Source organism: Anguilla anguilla, chromosome 4 (assembly GCF_013347855.1).
Source record: "Anguilla anguilla isolate fAngAng1 chromosome 4, fAngAng1.pri, whole genome shotgun sequence".
NCBI classification, from domain to species: Eukaryota; Metazoa; Chordata; class Actinopteri; order Anguilliformes; family Anguillidae; genus Anguilla; species Anguilla anguilla.
In genome coordinates, this window is record NC_049204.1 from 2,135,750 (window position 1) to 2,152,013 (window position 16,264).

General features: G+C 41.3%; 1 protein-coding gene and 1 long non-coding RNA gene across 2 annotated transcripts; both read left to right on the forward strand.

Moving 5' to 3' along the window:
- The first annotated feature begins 4,433 nt into the window (after positions 1-4,433).
- On the forward strand, positions 4,434-7,652 carry LOC118225166 (mucin-2-like). The gene is made up of 8 exons (XM_035413243.1): positions 4,434-4,455; positions 4,786-4,833; positions 5,306-5,484; positions 5,652-5,716; positions 5,986-6,164; positions 6,522-6,801; positions 6,946-7,478; positions 7,612-7,652. The coding sequence occupies exons 1-8, from the start codon at positions 4,434-4,436 to the stop codon at positions 7,650-7,652; spliced, it is 1,347 nt and encodes a 448-aa protein (XP_035269134.1).
- Positions 7,653-7,745: 93 nt separating this feature from the next.
- On the forward strand, positions 7,746-15,264 carry LOC118225543. The gene is made up of 4 exons (XR_004764845.1): positions 7,746-7,889; positions 9,177-9,246; positions 14,358-14,389; positions 14,920-15,264. It is a non-coding gene; the product is annotated as an uncharacterized LOC118225543 (long non-coding RNA).
- The last annotated feature ends 1,000 nt before the right edge of the window (positions 15,265-16,264 follow it).

A 16,264-nucleotide genomic window follows, 5' to 3' on the forward strand; every position in this document is an offset into this window, starting at 1 on the left:
GGGTTTATCCATATACCCGCTTATCCTGGGCAAGGTTTATCCATATACCCGCTTATCCTGGGCAAGGTTTATCCATATACCCGCTTATCCTGGGCAGGGTTTATCCATATACCCGCTTATCCTGGGCAGGGTCGCGGGGTTTCTGTTTTGGCACAGGTTACTTTGGTCATTTTTATTGCAGATCTAGCTTCATATTTAACTGCTTTGTGCTGTATTTCTACATGTCTCAACTTATGGCACCAGCATGTTTCATTTCTACTGTTAGACGTCAGTCGCTTAATGCATATGCAAATATAATTACAGAAAGCTACGTATGACATTACTATGTCTGAGTATGCATACGTCACATGAGTCCTTATACACAATCCAGTCAGCACAGTCCCTTAGAGTTTCAATTGTGCCATTAATGAAGTTGATGAAGATGAAGATGCTGATTCTATGTGTGGAATTCACATGAAACTCTCCAGTGTCCAAAATTTAAGTGACAACTTGACAGAAAATTTTAAAAAACATATGTGTTTATGAAAACTGGCCATTTGTTGATCATACTTTCAAATGGTTTTTTTTTTTTTTTGGTCAGAAATTGTTAGAGCCAGTTTTGTTTTGTTTTGTGTAAATAGTAAAAAGAATATTTCTACCTAGTGGTGACCTCTGTAGGCCATAGAAAATTATAGGACTACAATTCCCACGGCGCTCCAGCCATTTAATAGAGACAGGTGTGCGTAATTTGAGGCTGGAGGACGCCGACGAACAGTTCTCAACCGTTTTTCGTTTAAGGTAAACATAGATCATTTAAGTTGGCTTATCATTTTATTTGAGTTTTGCCTCTTTTGATTTGATTTGGTTTTGATTATTGTAAACACCTATTTTCTTTGTTGAATGTATGTTGGAACAACCTTGATTTATTTTTATTAACCGCACGAGCCATTCGACATCACGCCACCCTGACAAGATAAACAAGTAAGCACAACCGTGAATAAGCAAGCCAAATAACTTGAAAGATAACGCGTTGGAAATGTCTATATCTACAAGGCGTCTGAAGTGGCTTTTAGAAAGCAAGTAGAAGGAAGCCGCGAGTTGAGAACTTTTGTTACGGACAATGCCTGTGTTGAATTAACTGGATCCCATCGTAATATTGAATGAATTGAATACGTTTGGGAAATGAATGGATGCGTACGGATGTGAATCTAGAGTTTACTAAATCTCTGACTTCAAATGTGAATGCTGGAGGACTGCATTGGATACTTCCTGAATTGTGATAACGTGGATTTCTGTGGAACAGGCTTGTGCCGTATCATGTGGATATTGCAATTGTTGAAAGTCTAATGGTTGAAGCAAAACCTGCTCAGTTAATTAACCAAATAAAAGCAAAATTAGGTCTGCTCACAAGCAAAAAGAACCACATTGATTCGCTTATGATTGATTATATATTACTGAGATGCAACAATGTTTTCACCTACATCACTCAGTGCAAGAAATTCTGTCAGAACAAGAACAAGAGAAGGACCATTTTAACCGGTATCTCCCAAAGATCGCATATTTCAATGAATTTCAAGATGTTGCAAAGAAATGGATTGTTACAGCTGCCTCTTTTGAGCATGGCTCAAATATATCACGGCTCAGATATATCAAGTCCAGATAAAGCGGTATCAGTTGGCCTCATTAGCAGGAAGGGTTCTAGACGCTATACTAGTGGCAGTAGTAGATCTACATAAAGAAAGGCTGAGGCTGAGAGGGCAGCACTCATGGGATGCACTGCTGCTTTACAACAGAAACATGCGCTTGAAAGACAAGAAGCTGAACCGGAGGCAATAAAAGCAAATCTCAGAGCTGAAAAGGAAAAGCTTGAGCTTCAAACTGATATTGATGCCGCAACAGCCAAAATAGAAACCTTGGAAGCCTACGAGGATAATAACTGTGATCCTGATGTATATGTTGTGGAAGAGCATTATGATACTGGTCAGAGAAGTGATGCCCATAATGATGTTGTTGATGATGATGATGATGTTGATGATAATGACGACGATGACGATGACCAAGGGAAAACCGGGGAGCAAGACAACCAAAAGGTCTCCATGGACTCCAAATAAAAGGCAAACTCAGGCCATGGTGCCCCTAGTGGTCAAGTTCAAATAATGCAAACAAGGCCCACACAGGAGACAAGAACATCAGCACAACAGCATTACTCCAGCCAAGTCAGACAAAGCTCTCGAAGTCACAATCAAAATGCAACAACAGGAAATGGTGACTTAATTGAAGTAATGCAGCGCCAAAACAAAATTATTGAAATGCTGATGAAGGAGCAACGCTTAATATTACTTCCATCAAAATAAATACCCATCTTCAAAGGAGATCCATTACAGTACCTTTCATTCATCTGAATGTTTGAGCACACAATTAAAGAGAAAACGGACAATTATAAAGACAGACTGTTCTTTCTAGAGCAGTTTACGGAAGGCCAAGCTAAAGACTTATTGAGAAGTTGTCGATACATGGACTCTAAAAAGGGCTATCTAGAAGCAAAGAGATTGCTCCAAGAGAACTATGGGAATCAACTCTTAATTGCAGCAGCTTGCCTGAACAAATTGTTGAATTGGAATGCCATTAAGAGTGAAGACAGAAAAGCATTGCACGCTTATGCCATTTTTCTTCGAGGATGTTATAACACAATGGAAGATATCGAATTTTTAGATGAAATGAATAGCTCATCAAACATGAAACAAGTGATCATGAAACTCCCCTTTAAACTCAGGGAAAAGTGGAGAGCAACTGCCTATGGCTACTATGAACACAACAATAAAAAAGCAAAGTTTCCAGAATTGGTTTACTTCATCGAAAGACATGCACGTATTGCATCAGATCCTCTGTTCGGGGACATCCAGGATGTCATGCCTAAAAGGAATGCTAAAGGGCACAAATCACCCAGCAATAAATCTGCCCATGGTTATAAAGGAAGTAGTTTTGCAACAGTAACAAGCCCTGGAGTCAGTGATGGACAAAAACCTTCCCAAAACGCCAAATCGGACAATAAGACCATCACTGTTCACAAGCTCTGTGTATTCTGTGCAGGAGAACATACCTCTGAAACCTGTAAGATGAACAAAAAATCTCACAAAGAAAAGATTGACTGTTTGAAAGCACAAGGAATTTGTTTTGACTGTCTAACAAAAGGACATCTAAGCAAAGACTGTCAAAAGAGAATGAAATGTGAAGTGTGTTCATTAAAACACCCAACAGTCTTGCACATATACAAGAAAAGGAGTGAACAAAAAGGCAATTCTGACAAAGACACACAAACAGCTTCCGTAAGTAGTGAATTAGTTTCCTTAGATGGTAGCAACCACACTGGGGCCGGTGGTCAACAAACCTTACCCATTATCCCAGTCCAAACTCAAATAAGACTGTTCAGACTTATGCATTTTTGGATCAGGTTGAAGACAGACAATTCTTAAAGATCATGTCAGATTCAGCTGAAATCAACGATGGACATTGTCAGCTTGAACTCCCATTCAAACAGGAGGATGTCATGATGCCAAACAATCGCCAACTTGCAGAGCAGAGAGCAGAATCCTTAAAAAGGAAATTTAAAAAGAACAAGGTCTTTCATTACGAATATAGAACATTCTTGGAAGGTGTGAAGCAAAAGGTCAAGCTGAGCTACTGCCCTAAGAACAGCTCAACCCTGAGAGTGGAAAAGTATGGTACATACCGCATCGCGGGGTTCATCACCCAAAGAAAGGCACCATCCGTGTAGTCTTTGATTGTTCTGCGTCATACCAAGGAGCTTCATTGAATGACAAGCTCATACAAGGTCCCAATCTTACCAGCACGCTACTTGGTGTGCTCATTCGATTCAGACAAGAACCAATATCCCTCATGGCTGATGTTGAGGCGATGTTCCATCATGTGAGGGTTGCTCCCGCACATCGAGATTATCTTCGCTTTCTTTAGTGGCCAGGAGGTGATGTCAGTCTACCTCTTGCCAAGTACAGGATGACGGTACATCTGTTTGGTGCCACTTCGTCATCAAGCTGTGCAAGCCATGCTTTTGTCAAAACTGCAGACGGCAACAAAGATGACTTCCCTGTTGAAGCTACTGACACTGTCAAAAGAAATTTTTATGTTGACGATTGCTTAAAATCTGTTGCCTTTGATGATCCATGCACCTCGTGGATCCTGGTTAATGGCAAGAGTCCTGGAAACGCGACCTGGATCGTGAGGACTGGTTCGAAGTATTCTTCTCAAAACAAAAACAAATACACTGGAAAGACCAATAAGCAAAATTTGCTTACTGGTGCCTGCCTCAGAATAAGGCATAAGAACTGAGGATAGACAATCGAGACCATCTGTCTATCACAACTAGAGTATAGACTCTTAAAGTCTGAACCTTTTTATCTGGCTCTTTTTTGTTTGTTTGTTTATTGTTATGAAAGATGCCCATAACAATAGGGGCCGGTATGTTAGAGCCAATTTTGTTTTGTTTTGTGTAAATAGTCAAAAGAATATTGCCACCTAGTGGTGACCTCTGTAGGCCATAGAAAATTATAGGACTACAATTCCCATGGCGCTCCAGCCAATTAATAGAGACAGGTGTGCGCAATTTGAGGCTGGAAGACACCGATGAGAGACAGTTCTCAACCGTTTACCATTTAACGTAAACATAGATAATTTAAGTTTGCCTATCATTTTATTTGAGTTTTGCCTCTCTTGATTATAGTAAAGGCCTATTTTCTTTGTTGAATGAGTGTTGGAACACCCTTGATTTATTTTGATTAATCATACGAGCCATTCGACATCAAGCCAGCCTGACAAGCCAAACAAGTCACCACAACCGTGAGTAAAGCAAGCCAAATAACTTGAAAGATAATGCGTTGGAAATGTCTATATCTACAAGGAGTCTGAAGTGGCTTTTAGAAAGCAAGTAGAAGGAAGCGGCGACAATCATATTGTCTTTGATGTCACACAACACCCTGCCCTCTGGGTTGGTATTTATTAGTCTCACTTCCTTAAACAATACAGAATCTTTATTTCCTTCAGTTGAAACAAATCTCAAATTTACGTTGGAAGTAAACATGCTTGATTTTGTTTTTATTGGATATCTGGCCTTGTGCTATGCACAGACAGGTAAGAAAATGATCAGATTTGTGGAGTTCACCAAAATGGAAAACCTGGAACAGCTCTTTTAACTTCAGTCCACGTTCCAGATTTGGGAGTGTTCCGAGTTTTACTCGGTTCAGCTATCCAGCTAACTCAGTAATCCTACAAGTGGCATTACTTTAGTGTGTTCCTACTACCTCATCTGCAGCTCCCACATCTACCACTCCTGAGGTTCCTGCCACTGGATCCCCCTTGCCTGCAGCTACCGCAACCGTTCCCAATCAAGTTCTAATTCTTCAGGCCACCCTGGAAGTTCGATTCGTGCCTGAACTGGAAAACAACCAGTCAACAGAATATCAAGATTTAGCAACAACAGTCTTTGGATTCGTGAGTGAACCGTTTATCAATTCATAAAATCTCTTTCAGATAGCTGATTAGGTATTTTCGGCAAATTTTTTAGCTTGAATTGCGTATTTTATGTGTATTTTAAAATAATGTGCAAATGCACAGTACTACCATTCATCTTTCCTTTTCTTGTTTTTGTTTTTTCCTAGTGTGATGTCATTTTCAGCATCCGGTATGGGATTCTTTTTGAGCGGACAGAAGTGCGATCATTCAGGTAAGTTAACAAAAATTCCGCCTTGCTTTTACGTGTCGCCGCAGTGACCTTGCACTCTGAAAAATCGTTCATCGGATGTCATAATTGCGAACTTGGATTAAATAATTCATTTCACTGAAATTTTCAATATTTGTCAAATTAATCATTTAATCAGCAAGTACATACTATGAATATATTTGCCACAGCAGATTTTCTTAAAAAGATCTTATGCACTTTGCTTGCTGTCCTATCAAAGTATTATACTGTTTCGTCTCGTCTTCATTCATTAGTCGCAGAGAAGAAGGGACAGCTGTAGAGGTGGCGCTGATTTTCAACGGGACCAGATCAGAAACATTGCCCAGCACAGACGATGTCGCGGAGACCTTGATAAGAGCAGTGACGGACCCCGATGCCACGTTCACAACTCAGTTCAATGTCACTGTGGTGATTGACTCCATCCGCGTGCTAAGTAAGTTTCATTGCTCGATTAATGGTGAGTTTGAAATGGTGCTGAAATCCACATTTATTAGACAAGGTGCAGCAAATTTACTCATGTGAATAATGCAGTCGTTCTTTGTAATTATTCAAAATATAAACTTAAAACAAGTGATTATGAGGTTGATGGACTAAAACAAGTCAAAACACAACATTGAAAAGACAAAAACGTTTTAATCACATCAACTTGTTCAACAAGATTTTAAAACTGTAAACAAAGGTTATCTCAAAGCAGTACAGTATAACTGCTTAGCTTGAAATGCTGGTACATTCCGAGATGTAAACTACACTACTGCTCCTAATATAACAACTCCTCTACCTATCACTACAGCTCCAACTACAACAACTCCTCTAACTACCACTACTGCTCCAACTACAACAACTCCTCTACCTACCACTACTGCTCCAACTACAAAAACTCCTCTAACTACCACTACTACTCCAATTACAACAACTCCTCTACCTACCACTACTGCTCCAACTACAACAACTCCTCTACCTACCACTACTGCTCCAACTACAACAACTTCTCTACCTACCACTACTACTCCAAATACAACAACTCATCTAACTACCACTACTGATCCAAATACAACAACTCCTCTACCTACCACTACTGCTCCAACTACAACAACTCCTCTAGCTACCACTATTGCTCCAACTAAAACAACTCCTCTACCTACCACTACTGCTCCAACTACAACAACTCCTCTACCTACCACTACTGCTCCAAATACAACAACTCCTCTACCTACCACTACTGCTCCAACTACAACAGCTCCTCCCACTACTTCTACTGCTCCAACTACAACAGCTCCTCCAACTACAATAGATCCTCAAACTAGAACAGCTCCTCCCACTACCACAGCTCCTCCAACTACAATAGCTCCTCCAACTAAATCAGCTCCTCCAACTACAACAGCTCCTCTCAGTACCACTACTGCTCCAACTACAACAGCTCCTTCTACAACAACAGCACCTCCCACTACAACAACTGCTCCAACAACAGTAGCGCCTCCCACTGCCTCTACTGTTCAGACTACAACAGCTCCTCCAACTACAACAACTCCTCTACCTACCACTACTGCTCCAACTACAACAACTTCTCTACCTACCACTACTACTCCAACTACAACAACTCATCTAACTACCACTACTGATCCAAATACAACAACTCCTCTACCTACCACTACTGCTCCAACTACAACAACTCCTCTAGCTACCACTATTGCTCCAACTAAAAAAACTCCTCTACCTACCACTACTGCTCCAACTACAACAACTCCTCTACCTACCACTACTGCTCCAAATACAACAACTCCTCTACCTACCACTACTGCTCCAACTACAACAGCTCCTCCCACTACTTCTACTGCTCCAACTACAACAGCTCCTCCAACTACAATAGATCCTCAAACTAGAACAGCTCCTCCCACTACCACAGCTCCTCCAACTACAATAGCTCCTCCAACTAAAACAGCTCCTCCAACTACAACAGCTCCTCTCAGTACCACTACTGCTCCAACTACAACAGCTCCTTCTACAACAACAGCACCTCCCACTACAACAACTGCTCCAACAACAGTAGCGCCTCCCACTACCTCTACTGTTCAGACTACAACAGCTCCTCCAACTACAACTCCTCCTCCAACAACAACAGCATCTCCCACTACAACAACTGATCCAACAACAACAACAAGTATGTGTTTCTCTTATTATGGCGTAGATATATGCGCTACAAGCTACTCAATGCGATTTAAAAATTCTCAATATTTTTTCCATTTACTCCTCAAACTCTATCCTCTTCATAATTATTGTTCTCCGACTTGAATTTTGAATTGCTTAATTTCTGATTCATTTTAGATCAGATGATTTATAGTTTAATTAAATGTAAAGTACAGCTTTTATAGCCTCATTTAGCAATGCAATTTTTCCCCACAATGCACTTCCATACTTTTTCCTTATTTTAAAAGTTTGTCATATTTTATCAATGAAATCAGTTAACTTCAGAATCAGCAACAATGATATATTTGCATCAATTGCTAAAGCAATCTACAGTCTTACATTGTGAGAAAGCAAAAAAGTGAGATTATGAGTACTTCATCTTGGATGCATTTTTGGGATTCAAGACACTCTATAATGCTGTTTATAATTCTCATGTAAAATCTCTCACTGTATACAGACCTGACAACATCAGCAAGACTGGAAATTACCGTTGATTCCACGGTTGATCTTGACAGCGTTACAATTATTCCATTTGTGCAAGAGGTGGGCTGACAGCATTTGAAACTTTTCTGTCAGTGGCATGCAGGGTTGATTGTTGTGAAGCCAGGTCAGTAAGATGACCTTTCATTTTGAGAAGCTGTGCATGAAGCCCTGCTATACTGCACATGAACTGTCTTCCTCCGGCTTATTTCTGTGTCAGCACAATAATAATAATAATGATGATGATGATGATGATGATGCCCGCCAGCCATTTTGCACCAGAACGCTCACCACACATCAGTGGAGAGGGAGAGAATGATTATTAGCCACTTAAGTCAGGGGATGATTAGGTGGCAAGGTTGAGAACATCAGGTTGGAAATTTAGCCAGGACACCGGGAAATACTCTACTCTTTGTGATGAGTGTCATGGGGTCTTTAATGACCACAGTGAGTCTGGATGAGATCCGAAACACTACAGCACAGTGTCCCCATCACTGCACTGGAGCATTGGGGATTATTTGACCAGAGGGAAGATTGCCCCCAACTAGCCCATCGACACCACCACCATATATTATGTGCTCTATACATTATATATATATGTATATGTCACAAATTGGAGACAAAGGAGGGTTAAAATGCAAAATAATAACAATAATAAATTCAAAAAGAATTTAAATTGAATAAATCAAAATAATTCATACTCAACTGGCTTTTCCACTGATTTGACTCCATACATTTAGCAGTTAAGTACTTCATGCAAGCACTTTTCTCTTTTTTTCAGGTGAACAAAATACTGCTGCAACATTTGAACGGAACCATTAAGATTACAGTAAAATCCATCAGGAAAAAATGTGAGTAACCTACGCCAAAACAAAACAACAGTAAATGACCAGTACCAGAACTGTTTAGCTACCTTGCCAAATGGGGGAAGATGGACACAAAGCTAACGAGCTAATTAACGTTTCAAAACAATGTTGAAAGTGCAGGTGTATCACTTCATATCCGTAAGTAATTAATTACTGAAAATTTTTGTTGTTTGGCTCTGTACTACAGTACATTGGATTTGAAATGAAACTGGTGCTAAATTGGGGAAACTATATATAAATAAGGGCTGTAATTCCTATATTGTTCCCTGATATGGATGTAAATAGCCTCAAAACAAATCCAACGGCACTTTTATTTTGGGGTGGACATTGTATACATGTATATAGAACAAGTCAAAACACAACATTGAAAAGGCAAAAACTTTTTAATGACAAACTTCTTCAACAAGATTTTAACACTGTAAACAAAGGTCATCTTCAAGCAGTACAGTATTACAGCTTAGTTTGAAATGCTGGTACATTCCAAGATGATGCTTTGGTATACTTCACAGTAATGTAAATAAAATATGAGAATTTAACGTATTGTCTGTAAATGATGTCCCACTTCTACAGTTGCTCAAACTACAACAGCGGCTCCCACTACTACAATCACTCAAAATACTATGTCCGCTCTCAATAACACAGTTGTACCAATTATGGAAACTACAAAAGTCGCTCGAACTACTACATCTACTTCAACTACAAAACTTGCTCAAACTACAACAGCTCCTCCAACTACAACAGATCCTCCCGCTACAACAGTCACTCCAACTACAACTGCTCCCAATACTACTGCAACTCCAACGACAACAGCTGCTCCCACTACTGCTGCTGCCCCAACTACCAGATCTGCTCTGACTTCAATGGAAGCTTTAACTACAACAGCTCCTCAACTTACAACAACTGTTCCCACTACCACTGCTGCTCCAACCACAACAGTCATTCCAACTACCACTACTGCTCCAATTACAACAACTCCTCTACCTACCACTACTGCTCCTATCACAAGACTCACTCCAACTACCACTGCTGCTCCTACCACAACACTCACTCCAACTACTACTGCTGCTCCAACCACAACACTCACTCCAACTACCACTGTTGCTCCAACCACAACACTCACTCCAACTACCACTGCTGCTCCATCAACAACACTCACTACAACTTCCACTGCGGCTCCAACCACAACACTCACTCCAACTACCACTGCTGCTCCAGCTATAACACTCACTACAACTACCACTGCTGCTCCAACCACAACACTCACTCCAACTTCCACTGCTGCTCCAACCACAACACTCACTCCAACTTCCACTGCTGCTTCAACCCCAACACTCACTCCAAATACCACTGCTTCTCCAACCACAACACTCACTCCAACTACTACTGCTGCTCCATCCACAACACTCACTCCAACGACCACTGCTGCTCCAACCACAGCTCTCACTCCAACTACCTCTGCTTCTCCAACCTCAACACTCACTCCAACTTCCACTGCTGCTCCAACCACAACACTCACTCCTACTACTGCTGCTCCAACCACAACACTCACTCCAACGACCATTGCTGCTCCAACCACAACACTCACTCCAACTACCACTGCCGCTCCAACCACAACACTCACTCCAACTTCCACTGCTGCTCCAACCACAACACTCACTCCAACTACCACTGCTGCTCCAACCACAACACTCACTCCAACTTCCACTGCTGCTCCAACCACAACACTCACTCCTACTACTGCTGCTCCAACCACAACACTCACTCCAACGACCATTGCTGCTCCAACCACAACACTCACTCCAACTACCACTGCCGCTCCAACCACAACACTCACTCCAACTTCCACTGCTGCTCCAACCACAACACTCACTCCAACTACCACTGCTGCTCCAACCACAACACTCACTCCAACTTCCACTGCTGCTCCAACCACAACACTCACTCCAACTACCACTGCCGCTCCAACCACAACACTCACTCCAACTACCACTGCTGCTCCAACTATAGAACTCCCTCCAACTACTACTGCTGCTCCAACTACAACACTCACTCCAACTACCACTGCTGCTCCTACCACAACACTCACTCCAACTACCACTGCTGCTCCTACCACAACACTCACTCCAACTACCACTGCTGCTTCAACTACAACACTCACTCCAACTACTACTGCTACTCCAACCACAACACTCACTCCAACGACCACTGCTGTCCCAACTACTACAGTCACTCCAACTTCCACTGCTGCTCCAACTACAACACTCACTCCAACTACCACTGCTGCTCCAACTACAACACTCACTCCAACTACTACTGCTGCTCCAACCACAACACTCACTCCAACGACCACTGCTGCCCCAACTACTACAGTCACTCCAACTACCACTGCTGCTCCAACTATAGAACTCCCTCCAACTACCACTGCTACTCCAACCACAACACTCACTCAAACTACTACTGCTACTCCTACCACAACACTCACTCCAACGACCACTGCTGCTCCAACCACAGCACTCACTCCAACTACCACTGCTGCTCCAACTACTACACTCACTTCAACGTCCACTGCTGCTCCAACTACAACAGTCACTCCAACAACCACTGCTGCTCCAACTACAACACTCACTCCAACGACCACTTCTGCTCCAACTACAACACTCACTCCAACTACCACTGCTGCTCCATCAACAACACTCACTCCAACTACCACTGCTGCTCCATCAACAACACTCACTCTAACTTCCACTGCTGCTCCAACCACAACACTCACTCCAACAACCACTTCTGCTCCAACTACAACACTCACTCCAACGACCACTGCTGCCCCAACTACTACAGTCACTCCAACTTCCACTGCTGCTCCAACTACAACACTCACTCCAACTACCACTGATGCTCCAACCACAGCACTCACTCCAACGACCACTGCTGCCCCAACTACTACAGTCACTCAAACTACTACTGCTGCTCCAATGACAACACTCACTCCAACTACCACTGCTGCTTCAACCACAAGACTCACTCCAACTACCACTATTGCTCCAACTACAACACTCACTCCAACTACCACTATTGCTCCAACTATAACACTCACTCCAACTACTACTGCTGATACAACAAACACAGCACCTACAAATACCACTGCTGCTCCAAATACAACAACTCCTCTATCTACCACTATTGCTCCAACTACAACAACTCCTCTACCTACCACTACTGCTCCTACCACAACACTCACTCCAACTACGACTGCTGCTCCAGCCACAACACTCACTTCAACTACCACTGCTTCTCCAACCACAGCTCTCACTCCAACTACCATTGCTGCTCTAACTACAACTTTGACAACAACAGAGCTTCCTACAACAAGTGATCCTCCTACAACCACCCTTCCAATTACTTTTACATCAATTATTCAGTCTTCACCAACCCTTCCAGCCACCACAGCTACAACTACTACTACCCCTGCAAATACAACAGCCAATACTTTTATAACACATCCTCCAACTACAACTCTTTTGGCTAAAGCAATCCTTGCAACCAGTCATACACCTACAACTATCCATAATGCTACAACGCCTGGCCCCATTGCAACCACCTTTCCACAGACAACTACAGTAAGACCTCCAACTGAAGATACCACTCCAGCCCCAACAAGTACGTGTTTCTTTCATTGTGGTGCAGACGTGCAATACAGTATGAAAATTCTCAATATATTTTCAGTTACTTCTCAAACTCTATCCTATTCATAATTATTGTTCTCAGATTTGAATTTTGAATTGCTTAATGTCTGATTCATTTTTAGATCAGATGATTTATAGTTTAATTAAATATAAAGTACAGATTTGATAGCCTCGTATAGTAATGCAATAATTTTCCACAATGCCCTTCCATACTTTTTTCACATTTAAAAAGTTTTTCATGTACCAATGAAATCAGTTAACTTCAGAATCAGCAACAATGATAAATCAGTTGCTAAAGCAATCTACAGTCTTACATTATGAGTGACCAAAAAAGTGAGATTATGAGATTACTTCACCTTGGATGCATTTTAGGATTCAAGACACTCTGTAATGCAGTTTACAATTCTCATGTAAAGTCTATCACTGTCTACTCACCTCACAACATCAGCAAGACTGGAAATTACCCTTAATTCCTCGATTGATCTCAACAGTGTTAGTTATTCCATTTGTGCAAGAGGTGGGCTGACAGCATTTGAGACTTTTCTGTCAATGACATGCAGGGTTGATGGTTGTGAAGCCAGGTCAGTAAGATGACCTTTCATTTTGAGAAGCTGTGCATGAAGACCTGCTATACCGCACATGACCTGTCTTCATCTGGCTTATTTCTGTGTCAGCACAATAATAATAATAATAATAATAATTATAACATTTTGTTATTGTTATTGTTATTATTCATTGCATTTACTGTGCTTTTCTCACACTCAAAGCACTGTACAGTGAGGAAGGGGAAACTCGGCTCAACCACCACCAATGTGTAGCACCCACCTGGGTGATGGCCGGCAGCCATTTTGCACCAGAACGCTCAGCACACATCAGTGGAGAGGGAGATAATGATTATTAGCCACTTAAGTCAGGGGATGATTAGGTGGCAAGGTTGAGAGCGCCAGGTTGGAAATTTAGCCAGGACACCGGGAAACCCTCTACTCCTTGTGATGAGTTTCATGGGGGCTTTAATGACCACAGTGAGTCTGGATGAGTCGGTTTAACGTCTGATCTGAAACAATTCAGCACAGTGTCCCCATCACTGCACTGGGGCATTGGGGATTATTTGACCAGAAGGAAGGTTTCCCCCCACTAGCCCACCAACACCAACACCACCATCATGTATTATATGTATTATATGCTCTTTACATTATATTTATGTATATATATATATATATATATATATATATATATAAATTGGAGAGATAGGAGGGTTAAAATGCAAAATAATAACAATAATAAATTCAAAAAGTATATAAAGTGAACAAATGAAAAGAATTAATACTCAACAGGCTTTGCCACTGATTCCTGTTGACTCCATACATTTTGCAGTTAAGTACTTCATACAGGCACTTTTCTCTTTTTTTTCAGGCAACCAAAATACTACTGCAACATGAAGAAATGTGAGTGACCTACTCCAAACCAAAACCAGAGTAAATGACCAGTACCAGAACTGTTCAGCAACCTTGCCAATTGGGGCAAGGTGGACACAAAGCTAACAAGCTAATTAACGTTTCAAACAATGTTTAAAGTGCAGGTGTATCACTTTGTATCTTTATATAAGTATTTGGGTACTGACACAGTTTTTCTTGTTTTGGCTCTGTACTACAGTACAATGGATTTGAAATGAAACAGTGGTGCTAAATTGGGGGAACTATAGGCTATATAAAAAGGGCTGTAATTCCTACACTGTTCCCCCGATACGGATGTAAATACCCTCAGAAGACATCCGACAGTCTGCACTCTGACCTCATATTTATTGCTTTATTTCAAATCCAATGTGCTGGAGTACAGAGCCAAAGCAATAATAAATTGTGTCACTTTTCAAATACTTACAGACTGCACTGTATTATTTATGGCTTCCCTTGCAATTCATTCAATCATTAATTGACTGAAATATGTGCGAATGCTGGATTTTTCTCTCATTTTAAAGAACAGCCCCACTGACTACAAAAACCACTCCCACTGCAACAACCCCTCCTGCTACAACATCTGCTCCTACTACAGCAACCACTGCAACTACAACAGATCCTCTCATAACAACAACCACTCCAACCAACAACAACAAGCCCTGGAACAACAGCAACCGTCACTCCAAACACTACAACAGCTGCTCATACTGAAACCTCTCCAATGAAATGGCCGCTCCTTCAATAACAACCACCGTTGCTGTGTTGTCGTAGGTTTTTTTTTTTCAGATCAACTTTCAAGATTATAATCACTCATAACTCTGTTACCTTTAATTTTGGGGTGAACTTTGTATACATGTATATCTATAAATAAAGCACTTGGAAAAAAAACCTGTATGATGTTTTAATACATTTAACACAAATTAAGGACATTTAAAAACCATGGACTTCACAACATCCATCATTTAATCTAAAATTGAAATATGTTTTGTTCTGAATTCCTAATTTTCCTGCTGTGTAGGTGCCTGGTTGTGTCATAGAGTACATTACAGAAAAAGAATGCCTTAGTTGTGTGAGAACAATAAAATGTGTTTATGAAAACAGGCCATTTAATGGTCACACTTTCAAATGCTTTTTTTGGCAGGAATCATATTGCCTTTGATGTCTTGTTCCATTGATTTCAGTGGAACAAGTTTTGCATTGCATGCAGACGAGCATGTTGACCGTTCACAAACTACTTTCACCTCACCTGTCCTGCGGTGGACTGCTATAGTGCCGATTGTCAAAATCAAGGCTGCCCAATCCTGTCCCTGGAGATCTGCTGTCCTGTACGTTTTCATTTCAACAGTAATTTGACACACCCGATTTATGCGAATCAGCACCTCAACAAGATCTCTAGCTGTTGAATGAGTTGTGCTCTGTTAGGGTTGGAGTGAAAACCTACAGGACGGTAGATCTGCAGGAAAAGGACCGGGCAGTAGTACTGTAAGTGAAAGCTGTGGTTTGAGCAACAACCCACAATTAATGCCATTCTGCTGGTCCAGGTACCTTTGGAGACCAGCGTTTAATATGAAACTGTATTCTGCTACAGCATTGGTCCATTCTGCAATAACATTGGTCCATTCTGCAAAAGGAAGATCGGTCAAGTCAATGGGTGAGCAGCCCAGATTTCTTGACCTAGTCCACATTCAAAGTTCAGTTCAATTCAGTTAATATTTTTGAATAATGTCTCCTGACAGACTGATAAGTGCTGTGACTAAATTAATCTCAACAATTATTATTAATTCCTGGCTATGATGGTCGTCTGACGTTATGAAATTTACACTTTGCTGCACACACAATGCATGTCTTTGCATCCACTTTGATGTC